At 42.5% G+C, this 15292-nt stretch overlaps 1 protein-coding gene across 18 annotated transcripts in view; it reads right to left on the bottom strand.

The window, feature by feature from the left end:
* PPFIA2 (PTPRF interacting protein alpha 2) overlaps positions 1–15292 on the bottom strand; it is a 544100-nt gene that overhangs the window by 121149 nt on the left and 407659 nt on the right. For all 18 annotated transcript variants that reach the window (XM_073620222.1, XM_073620225.1, XM_073620227.1 and 15 more), the window contains 2 exons: positions 7405–7467; positions 502–593 (listed from right to left, as the gene is read on the bottom strand). In XM_073620222.1, the coding sequence (XP_073476323.1) occupies positions 502–593; positions 7405–7467 (155 nt within the window). The remainder of the gene's footprint in view (positions 1–501; positions 594–7404; positions 7468–15292) is intronic.

Below are 15292 nucleotides of genomic sequence, written 5' to 3'. Positions count from 1 at the left end.
AAGTCATGAATAAATAAATTGTCTTCTCAAAGGATGGCCCACTCACAATAAAATAACAACAAATTGGATGATCTACAGCAGTGGTTCTCAACCCTGTCCTCAAGTACCCCCAACAGGACATATTTTGGGAATTTCTCTTAGATAAATTAGCTGTCCAAAATACCAAGCCATTGATTCTCATTTAAAGCACCTGTGCAAGATAAAGGAAAACCTGCAAACATGGCCTGTTGGGGGTACTTGAGGACAGGGTTGAGAACCACTTATCTACAGTATATGATATCCCACTTTGGAAAAAATATTTTTTCCAAAACAACGTAAAAGTACAATACTCTAAGATAAGTATAAAAGTCACTGAATACTTTTACCATTCAAAGAAACCATGACAAGTTGATGGTACCCACACCAGCATAAGGGCAAATAAAGTGGCTTCTTGGGAATGTTTATTCCATTTGTTATAAAAATAATTGTAATAAACAAGACTAGCCCTGATATACTAAGTACCTGGTTAAAGTTGGTTCTATCAAGGATCCAGTACGCATCTTCACCTGATCAAATTCTGTTCTCATTTTATCAAGGTCTTCTGCTAGTCTTTCCTGAAAATAATCATTTCAATTTTATTCTAAACATTTACTCAAAATGTAAACAGATTTTCAATACTCATTGCTCTGGACAAGTAAAAGTGACATAGAAAGGATAAGACTTATACTAGCTAGAATCATAAGATGTTTATCACTTGAAAATCAGACTATGAATCAATCAGATGTTTATGATAACTCTCCAGCCATTCCTTAGCTGAATAATTATGGGAGGTTGTGATTGTTGCGAATATTTTAAGTTTACCCAGAGAGTTAATATGTAAAAAAAATATGTAGGAAGGCCAGTATGGTGGCCTGAATTTATGGGAGGAGCCCGGGGGGTATTTAAGCAGCCCGCTCACCTGTGGTGCTTGTCGGTTTCCTGTGCGCGATATACGTCACTAGGCCGACTATTCGATATACCAGCGTTCGCAAGTTCTTGCCTCGCAAGTTCCCGTATTCGATATTCCGTACTCAAAACCTTCGAAGTCCGCGTTTTCCGTTCGTAGTTTGTACCACGCGTCTGGCTTGGCTGTCGCAGGTAAGGTCCCGTCGGACTTTTCGTTTTTCATATCATGTCACTAAACCGTGAGTTCAAATTTCGTTTCACCCGCATCGCATAAACTGCAATGTATATCGCTCGTACTTTCGATATGTTACAATTCGATAGCACAGCGACGCTGACGTCGCATCATTTCTAGCATGTCGGTATTAGTAGACAGCCATAGCCAGTCGCAGCTTGTAAAATTATCAAATCAAGTTAGTTCGGTACCAATCATTTCTCATTTCTAAAACATTTCAAAAAACTCATTTCGGACATTTCAAATCATTTCTCATTTCTGGAAAAACATTTCTAAAAAATCATTTCGGACATTTCAAATCATTTCTTATTTCTGAAAACTCATTTTCTGACATTTCAAATCATTTCTCATTTCAGTCACCACCGCGCTCCGATTCGAATCCAATCGCACCAAAGATGCGCCGATTCGTCCCGGTGTGCCCCAGTTATTACGGCCTCATTTCTATACATGCTCCAGAGTTACGTTATTGTCAGCCAATTGTACCTCTGCCATGGTTATCATTTCATTTCCATGTATCACGTTCCGACATGAATTCAGTCGCATAAAAATGCACCGATTCGTCTCGGCGTGCCCCAGGATTGGCCTCATTTCTATACATGCTCCAGAGTTACGTTTTATCAGTCATTTTGTACCTCTGTCATGGTTATCATTTCATTCCCATGTATCACGTCCCGACATGAATTCAGTCGCATAAAAAATGCACCGATTCGTCTCGGCGTGCCCCAGGATTGGCCTCATTTCTATACATGCTCCAGAGTTACGTTTATCAGTCAATTGTACCTCTGTCATGGTTATCATTTCATTTCCATGTATCACGTTCCGACATGAATTTAGTCGCATAAAAATGCACCGATTCATCTCGGCGTGCCCCAGGATCGGCCTCATTTCTATACATGCTCCAGAGTTACCTTATCAGTCATTTGTACCTCTGTCATGGTTATCATTTCATTCCCACGTATCACGTTCCGACAGGAATTCAGTCGCATGAAAATGCACCGATTCGTCTCGGCGTGCCCCAGGATTGGCCACATTTCTGATACATGCTCCAGAAATCCGGATCATAGCTGAATCGCAGACACCAGGGATTGACCCATATCTCTGTCACGCAATTTCTACCATTGTACTCTCACAACGCATCACCGTTTCGAAACCAGTCGCATCCAAGGCGCACCGATTCGGCACGGCATGCATCACAGGTTTCGATCACATTTCATACCCACACCAGAGCTCGGTTGGTTGCCAGTCGCTAACACGGCACAACCAATACGAGCCTCGGTCAAAACAATCATTTCTCTCATTTATTCAATACCGCACTCCTATTCGAATCCAGATGCAGCAAACAAGCACCGATTCGACCCAGGAGCACCAGTATTTTAGCTTGCCTCATTTCAATACATGCTCCAGAGCCCGGTCCACGGTCGAACAAATCGTGACACGACCAGGCCGCACCTCTGTCATGCAGTTCATTCATTTCACAATCAAGGCAAACATTTCGAACCATTTCATTGTCACAAATTGCAAGCACCATACAAATCATTGCTTCAAGTTACTTAGCAATCCCTTCACGAATTGTCACCTTTCATCTTCCTCAGGTCAGTCAAAGTTCAGTAGGTCCACCCTGCACCAGGTTGGACGATATCCCCCCAGGTAAAAAAAAAAAAAAAAAAAAAGAGGGAGAACAAGTCGGGTAAGTATGACGCAGCGGATCAAAGAAAAACTTGAAATCCATCTCACCCCCAATAGGTTACAGTCAACCAGGAGATAAAGCTCGAGAGATCCTCACCAGAGCAACCATGTCCCAGGCCGGCAGTGAAGACTTCACGGCCCCTCTATCACCTACTCCGGTCTCAGAAAGCGGCAGCGTGCAATCCCTCAGGGGATGGACTATTCCCAGACTGACGGCAGAGCTCAGACGCAGAGGTGTCCCCTTCCCCGCCACAGCGAGGAAAGGCGAGCTCTTCAAACTCCTCTTCCCCCCACCAGCAGCAGGACCCAGTACCCAACAGGCATCCCTCCAGTCCATATCGTCGGCCATCTCCCAGTTACACACAATGGTATCATCTCTATCCACCTCAGTTGCAGACGTCCAAGCCAGGGTGGCACTTCTGGAGGCCCGACCGGCCACAGCTGTCCCCGACCCAACGGCAACTCAGACCTTGACACCTCTTCCTACAGGTACCTCAGGCTCAAGCGTCATTGTCTACCCCTCCCACCTGGTCCCAACCAGTATCAGGAAGGACATTTTGGACGGCAAGGACGTCAACCTGGCCTCTCTCCTTATCTCCGTGCATGATTTAGCAGAAAATAAAGCCTACTCCTGGGGCGACATATCGGTGGTCATTAAAGCCAAAGACCCCAGGCTGAACCGCAAGCTATCAGTCCCCGAATTTACCCTGGCCTTTGGCATGCTCAGAGATGTCCTGTGCTCAGCCACCCCCAGCAGGCGGGAAGAGCTGGACTTATACCTCCATACTGTGGTAGACTTGGGCCACAAGTATGGAGGTTTCGCTTTCTACGATTATCATCGTTCCTTCTCAGCCAAGGCCGCCGCCAGATTCGCACAATTCCAGATCGCGACAGATTGGAGTCTCATGGACACAGAGCTCTTCTGCCGCCACTTTGCCGGCTTACGCTCACCTCTGTGTGCAATTTGCCAGTCTTCCACCCACACTGCCACCTGGTGCGCCAATACGGCGATCAGACGGCCCTTCGAGTTCCCCTCTACCTCAGGTACAGTACAGGGCCAGTCACCCCCTGAACCAACGCCTCAGGTGGACAAACTCGGACGCCCAGTCCGAACCGTGGGAGGGGCAGCCATCTGTAATAACTACAACTACGGGTCCTGCAACTTCAGCCAATGCCGCCTACTTCACATCTGCACTTTATGCCAAAGAGCACACCCTAGGAATTTGTGTGAAGTCAAGCAAAACAAGAGGGCATGACTAAGCCGAATCAACATCTTATGGCTAGGACTGTATCTCACTTCACACCCCACCCCTTCCCTGGCCACCTACCTTATCCAAGGCTTCACAATAGGCTTTCACACCGGCCTCATTGCACTGCCCCACAGTACTCACGAATGCGCCAATCTTCGTTTGGCAGCCATCGACGAACAGGCCATAGATCAGCTCTTACAGGCAGAGGTAGATCGAGACTATGTAATAGGCCCTTTCACTTGCCCCCCTTTCAGCACATGGAGAGTCAGCCCTATTGGGCTTGTCAAGGGCAAATTCTCTAATAAATTGCGTTTGGTGTACGACTTGTCTGCGCCTCATTCTTCGCACATACCCAGTCTCAATTCCCTGATCCCCTCCGAAGAGTTTTCCCTAAAATACTCCTCCGTGGACATGGCAATACAAGCGATCATCAAAGCAGGCACAGGTGCCTGGCTCTCCAAAGCCGACATCTCGGATGCCTTCAAGCTCCTGCCCATCCACCCATCCCTTTGGTGCTGGCATGGCATCAAATGGAAGGAAGCGTATTATTTTGCTACGAAACTCACCTTCGGTTCGAAGAGTAGCCCGTGGCTCTTCGACACGTTCGCACAGTCCCTCGTTTGGATACTATTACACAAGGGCCAATGCCATGAAGTCATCCATTACCTGGATGACTTCCTACTGATAGAACCGCCCAACAAGCCCCCAGGAGATCTCGACAAACTGAGAGTAATTTTTGGAAACCTCAACGTTCCTATCGCCGAGCACAAAGTCGACGGTCCAGCAAACATCATCACCTTTCTCGGGGTCAGCTTGGATACCTGCGCAATGCAGGCCAGTCTCCCCCCCGACAAATTAACACGCATTAGGGCAGTCATTTACGAGTTTACACACACCAAGGGCTGTACCAAAAAACAGTTGCAGTCTCTCCTAGGTATGCTCAACTTCGCTATGCGAATTATCCCACAAGGCCGCACATTCGTATCACGCCTACTTAGATTTCTGTCAGAAACTCAAGACCCTGATCAGATTTTGAAATTAGACTCCGCAGCTATAGCGGACCTATCAATGTGGGAGGAATTCTTGTCCGCCTGGAATGGCATATCTCTATTCATACCTATGGTTTCGATCCATTCACCCCAGGTAGTGACTGACGCTGCAGCCTCCACAGGTTTCGCGGCAATTTTTGGCCATCATTGGTTTTCAGGACCCTGGCCTCAACAGATACTATTGATACCCGGCTTTTCCCAAACATCTGCCCTGTTCGAGCTTTATCCCATAGTGGCAGCCGCACAACTCTGGGGCCCCCACTGGACAGGACAAACCGTAGTCTTCACCACCGACAACCAGGCCACGGCAGACATCATCAACAGAGGCAGGTCCAAGTCCCTAGCAGTCATGTCCTTCCTGCGCAGGTTGGTTCAACTGTCTTTACAACATCAGTTCAACATACACTGTGAATTTATACCCGGCAGATACAACTCAGCAGCTGACGCACTATCACGTTTCAATTATCCCTCCTTTTTCAAACAGGTTCCCGATGCCGACCCAATGTCGGCCCCTATCCCCGTCTGGTCACAACTGACCCTGGATTAGTGCAACATCTACACGGAGCTACGCAACTCATAAATAATTCCCTCTCCCGCAACACACTCAAAGCCTACCAGACAGCTTGGAAGGCTTTCAACAAATTCCTCACGCCCTGCCGCAAAGAACCAACAGATATCAAACAGGTACTGGCCTTCACGGCACACTGCCACACGCAGCTGGCCTTATCCTACAACACCATCCGGTTATACCTAGCCGGCATTCAACATTTCATGGCGCTTGAAGACCCGACGAAGTCGTCACTGTTCTCATCCCACGCTATACGAGCCATCCTAAGGGGAATACAGAAACAACAACCAGTCATCAGCACTAAGCGTTTGCCCATTACGGGGCCCATCTTTAGGGACATGTCAAACATACTGGCTACTTCGCCATTCGGTCTGCTCCCCAGCACGGTCCTACAAGCAGCCATATATTTAGCTTACTACGGGTTCTTGCGGCCTGGCGAATTCACCACTAACAAACCCACAGACCTAGTACTATGCAGACGACACTTGCTTCGACACCAAGACCACTTTATCCTGCACCTCGAGGTCTCTAAAACCCAGCAAACTGGCTCGGGAGTGAACATCCACCTCTACAGAACCAACAACAGCTGGTGTCCAGTCGCTGTACTCAACCGACTCCTATCTCTCCTGCCTGAACAACCAGACAGCAGTCCCCTTCTACCATTCCCAGTCAAACCCTTAAATGCCTCTCAGTTTGTGAGCCACATAAGAATACTTCTCCGCAATCTCCACCTTAACCCTAGTCAGTATTCCGGACACTCTTTCCGCATCGGAGCAGCCTCCGCGGCATCCCGCCACGGGGTGCCAGATCACATCATCAAAAGGTTAGGCAGGTGGAAATCAGCCTGCTTCGCCCGGTACATCCCCAATCCACAAACAGAGATGGCACAGGCATTCTCCAAATTGGCTCAATAAATAACTGAAAACCAATAAAAATTATAACCCTACCTGAATGTTTTTGCCCCCTTATTTTGGCATACCGGCCATTAGACCAAGGCACACTTTCAGGTCTATTTCATATGGTAAGTCCACACTTTCAGGTCTATTTCCGATGGTAAGTCTTATCTTTACTACAAGTGTTATCTATGTCCATATCGGACATAGGGCTCCGACCATAAGTAGGAAGGCCAGTATGGTGGCCTGAATTTATGGGAGGAGCCCGGGGGGTATTTAAGCAGCCCGCTCACCTGTGGTGCTTGTCGGTTTCCTGTGCGCGATACCCACCCTCCCATCCCCATTTCACAGCATTTCTCAACTATTCATTTCATTCATTTCTCTTACAGAATAATCATTTCTTAAACCAGGGTATGCCCCCTTATTTTGGCATACCGGCCATTAGACCAAGGCACACTTTCAGGTCTATTTCATATGGTAAGTCCACACTTTCAGGTCTATTTCCGATGGTAAGTCTTATCTTTACTACAAGTGTTATCTATGTCCATATCGGACATAGGGCTCCGACCATAAATATATTATATATATATATATATATATATATATATATATATATATATATATATATATATATATATATATATATATATATATATAGGTTTATTTGGATTACCCTTGGTGTATACAAGTAGTGCCATACAAATACACGTTTACCTGTAATTATTGTGCAAGATCTGTCAGACTGTGATCTCCTGTTTATGGTTTAGCCAAAATCAGACTAATCAAAAAAAAAATTGTGTACCTTTTCATGTAAACATTCTTCTAACTGTTTTCTGAAATTTTCTGAATCCTGAAGTAAAATATTCTGTAAGATAAAAAAAAAAAATACAAAAATCAAAAGGTTTCCAATATCAAAATGACCATACATTTAAACAGACAGCATGTACTATAAGCCAAAATACTCATATCTAACTGGTGTTCCTGACCAGGTTAGGCAATGAACACTGAATACTTCAATACCTTTATCAGATTTTAATATATAACTTCTAACTTTCTGGCAAGATAGCACCCATTGCTCTTTTGGGTGAATAGAAATCTTGCTTTTCGGATTTTGTAGAAATTTGTGCCCTGTGTGATCACGTACATTGTATATAGGCTACTTTCACACTGAAAGGGCTGGCCGTTAGCGATAAAGAGCCACTCGTTTTAACAGCGCTTTACCGCTGTTTAAGTTGCACTTTTGCACTGCTTTTCGGCCATTAGCGGGGTGTTTTTATCCCCAAAGAAGGGGTTAAAAACGCCCGTGTTGCAGCGCTTCCGAAGCTTTTTTTTCAGGTGCTTTAAAAGTGCTGCCCATTCATTTCAATGGGCAGGGCGTTTTTGGAGTGCTGTATACAGCGCTCCCAAACCACCCAAAAGATGCTGCTCTGAAACGTCACACTGAAATGAATGGGAGGCGGTTTTCAGGCGCTTTACAGGCGCTATTTCTAACGTTAAAACGCCTGAAAAATTACCTAGGGGTCTAAACTGACCACACAAAGCACAGAAGCTGATTTGTGTTAGTGTGGTCAGTTTTCATTCTTTGGCTGGTCATCCAGATGTGCAGACACACAGCATGCCTGTATTAAGTAGTTTGTTTAGTCACCACACTCTTCGACCAATCACAGCCATTCCCCTGGCACACACCCCCTCCCAATCAACTGTTGAACACGCTCCCTACTCAAGAACAGGCTTACTGTGTGTCTGCACAGTGTCCTGTAACCTCCCCACCCAGTATTAGGAAAAAGAGATGCCTGGTCACATGACAGAACTTTTAACCATGTAAAAAGGTAAGAAAGATAATTTCTTGAACTAAACAAGATCAAATATGGCATCTTCATAACAATAACTGTATTAGAAAGTGCTACTTCAATATAATACCACTGTTTATATTCAGTAGTTGCAGTACACAAGCTTTACTTTATGTAAAACCAGTCTATTGTCCTATCGTTATACAAGCAGGAGCCATGTGTGTGGTGCATGAAGAGATGATGCTGCTAATTTATTGTACCTGAACTATTTGACAGCCCATTCTCACTTGCCTGCACACCAAGCCAGATCGGTTTAGTGGGTGGGCAGCAGTCTATTATGCACGTTTTATTGCATCACACAGCTCCCTTTTTTTCTGTTTCAACCTTACATAAGTGAGGCGTAAATAGTGACACTTCATTCATGTCACTGCAAAGCAGTGTGGTGCACTGCGCTTGCTGAGCAGTGAAGTGACATACAGGGCCATACAGAGAGGTGTGATATACAAACATGTTGTATAATATCACACAGCTCTGGAATGCAGTGAAACACTGTGCTCCGGTATGAACGTGACACAAAGAAAGCTATTGTGTGCGTCATTGCAGTTAGTAATACCAGCTCATTATTGTATATTCCAAGACCAAGGTATGAACTCTTTATGCTATGCATCAAAAGAAATTTCCAATGGCTTATCTGGAACCAGTATACAGATTAGGACCTCTCACCTATCCCTGACTTTTCCAATCTTTTTTTCCTATTTCAGGTTAGCGTTTTAAGAAAATCTGGGCATTAGCATGACAGCCACATAATTATCAAAACCAGATTATTAATGGCTGCCCAACTGTTTTACCTAGGTTTTCTTTGAAAATATTAGGCTATATTAGCAAAAGCATTTTTTTCCATAATTATGTTTTTCTTAAAATTTTTCGTGATGCATCAATCTCCCAAAGAATAAAGATAGTCACAGTTGATACACATACATATGTATTTTGACTCTGGGCTCTCCATCTGTAGCTGTCAAGTGTAACCTTCGAATGACAAAGGGCATCCTTTAAACCTAACCACATTTATATTAAAGTAAACTATAACACTATCTAACTGCTATATAACTATATACACATAAACATGTACAATATGCATTGAAACGTTTGGATTTACTAATATATATTTGATCTTTTAAAGCATTGACTTTTTTTGTAATTATTTTATTGAAAGTTATACCCAAGATATAACTAATGTTGCAAATGACTATTACTGCCTGAAATGACCTATGTATAATTTATTACTCTCAAAGTACTGTAAAGCCCTATTCTCAGCAGCCATTTCTTCAATGCCCTTATTGTAAACTCTCCTATCTTATGCTGTATGGGGGTTTCCTGACTCTAGTAGGTTTCATTTACAGACTCAGAACAAGCATGCAATCAGTGGCGGATTAACCTCTGTGGAGGTCCCTAGGCAGTCAAAACCTTAGTAACCCCCTTGCAGGTTTCTGGAGGTTTCTCATGCCCGAGCTCCAGTGGGATAACTAAATAGTGTGCACGTTCACCGCTAGGAAATGGTCATCATCAACTGTGCATTAAACGTCCATAGGTTGCACCAAATTTTTTTACAAACTGATAGCTGAAAGAAGATGAGTTTTTAAGAGACAAACTGTAATGTGAACCTGATGTCTATGGTTTATGTACTTTAAGTTGTTATTGGGTACATTACAATATTACAGTACAGTTTGTTTCCTTAACCTCCCTGGCGGTATGATTATTTCAGATTTTTGATGCTCAAAGCGGTACAATGCGGTACAATGTTTTGCATGGAAATTTGGCGTTTTATATTGTAGGCCTGTAATTCTTAGGAATAACACACTTAAATCTGTCCAAACAAGAGTCTAGTAGACAGCCTGGGTATGATAACGTTTGAAACACAAAATCACGAAATATAGTATAATAAATAACTATAAATAATTATAACAAATAATAATATAATAATAATACAAATTATTCAATAATGTAATCAAATCAAAAACACTGAAATCTGCTCAGTTGCAGAATTGTTGCTGTCATTACTTTCAGTGTTTGATGACGAATTTCCCCACGATTCAATATCGCTCATATTCTAATTTATTATCGCTGTTTTCTAGCTGGTCTAAAACCGCTTTTGATGTAAAAGGACAGTTTTGGTTGCTATGGACAATCTCCAGTTTCCAGGCAGAAAGAACAGTATTTATAATATAAAACTGCATGCAGGGCATGGGCCAAAGCACTGGGGACAAAATCTGTAAGATTATAGTGTACTGTATGTATTGTGTGTTTCACTTTTTAAATTTGGCGCCATGCTCTGTCCCCATGCGTTGCAATGCTCGCAGGGAACAGAGCCCGGCGCTGTGATACATCGAGCGGAGACACAGCCGCCGCACACAGCGGGGAGACATTGCAGGATCCTGGGGAAAAGGTAAGTAACCGTACCTGGATCCTGCAATGCAATCCCAAGTGTGGCTTGGGGTTACCGCTTTTGGTACTGAAAATCCACCCCGAGCCACACTCAGGAATACCACCAGGGAAGTTAAGTTGATTCATTTTTTCTATCTTTTGTAAACAATTTAAGAAAGCTTCATAGTAATTTTCTTTTAAGATTAAATCAATATTATTTTGATTTGTTATCAAGGGGCCCTTAAACGGCATGGGTCCCTTAGGCTGGTCTCTACACTGCCAATCTGATAATTCGGCACTACATGCAATAAATTGTCAGAACAACTTATGCCTATATTTTTCCCAGGTAAGCATTGATGTCAAAAGCATTGAAATTGCAGCTAGAGACTAGCATTTTCAAAAGCAGAGTTCAACAATAGCAGCCTCCATGACCTCTCATGACAGTAACACCTCTGAGTGTCCCTTTCAGTAACCATGTTTAAAGCGGTTGTAAACCGCTGAAGAATATAAAAAAATAAATAAACCTGTAAGACAACGGCATTATGTGCTAGTATGCATCGCATTATGAAATACTTACCTTAGAATGAATGGTGTTTCTTCAGGGTACGCATTTTCCGGCATGGGCTCTGAAGGTCCGGCACTGTAAGCCAGACCTTCAGAGCGCATGCACCAATGATGTCATCAGCTGCATGCACTCTGAATATATCCTAAACTGTGCAAGTTTAGGAGATATTCACAGTACCTACAGGTAAGCCTTATTAAAGGCTTACCTGTAGGTACAAGTGGTGTAACAGAGTTTACAACCTCTTTAAATTATACTAGGTCATACTGTATACACAATTATTAGGCAAGTTAGTATTTTGACCAAATCATAATTTTTATGCATATTGTCCAACTTCAAGCTGTATAAACTTGAATGCTTATTGGATTTAAGCATATCAGGTGATGTGTATTTGTGTAATGGGGGAGGGTGAGGCCTAAGGAGATCAACACCCTACATCAAGGTGTGCATAATTAAGCAGCTTCTTTTCCTTAAGCAAAATAGGCCAAAAAGATTTACCTGACTGAAAAGTCAAAAATTTTAAAAAGTCTTTCAGAGGGATTCAGCACTCTTGAAATTGCTAAGATATTGGGGTGTGATCACAGAACCATCAAAGGTTCTTTTGCAAATAGTCAACAGGGTTGCAAGAAATGTGTTGGGGAAAAAAAGATGCAAATTAACCTCCCTGGCGGTATGATTATTTCGGATTTTAGGTGCTGAAAGCGGTACAATTATTTTGCATGGAAATTTGGCGTTTTATATTGTAGGTCTGTAAATCTTAACAATAACACACTTAAATCTGTCCAAACCAGAGTCTAGTAGATATCCCGGGTATGATAAAGTTTGAAACACAAAAACATAAATTATAATATAATAAATAAAAATAAATAATAAAAAAAAATAAAAAAAAATAGTAATAAAATAAATTTCCCCACAATTCACTATCGCTCAATTCTGCAAGTGTTCTAATTTACTATCGCTGTTTTCTAGCTGGTCTAAAGCCACTTTTGACGTAAAGGGACACTTTTTGGTTGCTATGGACAATCTCCAGTTTCCAGGCAGAAAGAACAGTGTATATCATGTAAAACTGCATGCAGGGCATGGGCCAAAGCACTGGGGACAAAAGGGATGTGAAATCATTTCATACAGTACTGTAATCTGTAAGATTACAGTACTGTGTGTGTTATGATTTTTACTTTTTTTTAAATTTGCCGCCAGGCTCCGCCCCCGTGCATCGCGCCGCTCGCAGGGAACGGAGCCTGGCAAGGAGAGGCTTCGGAGGAGGACGGAGCCCTCGGACACTGCGGGTGACATCGCAGGATCCCGGGGACAAGGTAAGTAAGGAGGCACCAGGATCCTGCGATGTAATCCCGAGTGTGGCTTGGGGTTACCGCTAATGGTCCTGAATTTTAACCCCGAGCCACACTCGGGAAAACCGCCAGGGAGGTTAACTGCCAAAGATTTGAGAAGAATCAAACGTGAAGCTACCAAGAACCCATTATCCTCCAGTGCTGTCATGTTCCAGAACTGCAACCTACCTGGAGTGCCCAGAAGTAGAAGGTGTTCAGTGCTCAGAGACATAGCCAATGTAAGGAAAGCTGAAACCCGACCACCAATGAACAAGACATATAAGTTGAAACGTCAAGACTGAGCCAAGAAATATCTGAAGACAGATTTTTCTAAGGTTTTATGGACTGAAGAGATGAGAGTGACACTTGATGGGTCTGTGGCTGGATCAGTAATGGGCACAGAGCTCCGCTTCCACTCAGATTCCAGCAAGGTGGAGGTTTGGGCTGATATTAGAGGTTAGCTAGTTGGACCTTTTCAGGTTGAAGATGGACTCAAAATCAACTCCCAAACCTACTGGCAATTTTTAGAAGACACTTTCTTCAAGCAATGGTACAGGAAAAAGTCTGCATCTTTCAAGAAGACCATGGTATTTATTCAGGACAATGCTCCATCGCATGCATTGATGTACTCCACTGCATGGCTAGCCATTAAAGCCCTTAAAGATGAAAGAATAATGACATGGCCCCATTCCTCACCTTACCTAAACCCTTTTGAGAACTTGTGGGCCCTTCTTAAATGTGAAGGAAAACAGTACACGTCTTTGAACAGTGTCTGGGATAGACGTGCATAATGAAAAAATTAGTTTCATTTCCAGTCGTTATTTACACAAATTTTTTTTAGTTAAATTAGTTTAATTCATTTTCGGAATTCGTGTTGATTATTCGTTTTCAAATTGATTCAAAAAGTTTTCGAATCAATTTTGAATAGTTTTCGAATTCGAAAAGTTTTCGAATTTGAAAACTATTCGAATTCAAAAAGTTTTTGAATCTGCAAACTATTCGAATTCAAAAAGTATTAAAAAACTATTCGAAAATGATTCGAATTTTGTTATTTAGGATTCGTTTAAATTCAGTCCTATTCTAATTTGGAATAACGAAAATTCGTCTGAATTTTAACTCGGAGCGAAACGAACCTCACATGTCTAGTCTGGGAGGCTGTGGCGACTGCTGCACGAAAGGTTGATCGCCAACATAATAATTCTGCACGAGAAAGCCAAAAGCTTACTTTTACTTTCTTAAATATTCAGGTTTGAGGTTTATTAACATTTTGGATTGACCAAGAGCACTGTAGTTGTTCAATAATGAAATTAATCCTCAAAAATACAACTTGCCTAATAATTGTGCACACAGTGTAGTTGTGTTAGCAAGAGCTGAGACCCATGATTCTGTTCAAAAACCAAGTAAAGTTTTTTTCTTTGGTTGCAAAATGCTGGCAAGTTAAAATGCATACAAAAAAGAAACAGTGAGAGCTCAGAGACTAGAGCAGCTAGCACAAAAAAGGTGACAAATCTAATATGCAATAAATCAAAAACAGTGCAGCACTTATAATGAAGTTCATAAGAATGAAATTCATAAAAATATATATTCATAAAGTGCATGATGAAAATTCATAAAAATAGATACATAAAGTGCATGAAGATAAATCATAAAGTTACACACACAAAATTTGATTGAAAAAAATTCATATCACGTGCATAAGGAACATTCATAAAACTATACACGCAAAGTGCATCTGAAAATTATGCAAACCAGAACACATAAACTTATAAAAGCGCCACTTAAGTGCCAAAAAGTGCCTTATCTTTAGGGTTTATACCCTGAGGATGTGCATGCCCATGAAACGTGTCGGGTGATGCCTTATATGCTGACATCAAGCCATTTTGTAATTTAATAGTAAGTATGAGACTGCTTTGGTGCTAGTAAGGTAGCAGATTTATACAGAGTACACAGAATAATAAACCAGAATGTTTATGCCCGGTCCTATAATCAGCAATTGATTGGTGCAAATTTCATCATGAGGCAGGGCAACAATAAAAATCATTTAACTAAGCTATGCAAAAACCTATTTAATGAAGTTACCTAGGGAAACCTCCCTGGGTAACCTGTGTCATCAGGTGGGTTTGGTTTCCCAACTACCACATGACGCCATTGTAGGCAGGGATTTCCTAAAATTCTGGGAACTCTGGGATTTACCTGACTCCCCATTAAGTGCTTCCTCCGAGCCTAAATGTACTCCTAGGAAAACCTATTGTGAGGTTTCTCCTGAGTTTCCCTTGTCAATTACATACTTCAGTATATCACCATCAGACAGAGGAGTTAGTTGAAAGATTTAACAAAACATAAAAATAGTTTTTTAGGAAGGTGATCTATAAAGACACAAAGAATTGGGATTGTCTAATCAGAGAGGTTCCCCAATCATCCACACGGGGTTCTATCTTTTTGAGTTACTGTATGGGAGGCACCCATTGGGGCTCTATTGGACTTTGCCAGAGACACACGGGAGAGTGAGAGTACCCCTCATACAGGTGTGATTGAACATGTGGCAGAAATGCAAGACAGAATTGCGCAAATGATGCCTATTGTGAAGGA

This window comes from Aquarana catesbeiana, linkage group LG03, assembly GCF_042186555.1.
Source record: "Aquarana catesbeiana isolate 2022-GZ linkage group LG03, ASM4218655v1, whole genome shotgun sequence".
Lineage (NCBI taxonomy): Eukaryota > Metazoa > Chordata > Amphibia > Anura > Ranidae > Aquarana > Aquarana catesbeiana.
The sequence above is the reverse complement of the archived record's forward strand: the minus strand, read 5'-3'. Positions and strand labels throughout refer to the sequence as shown.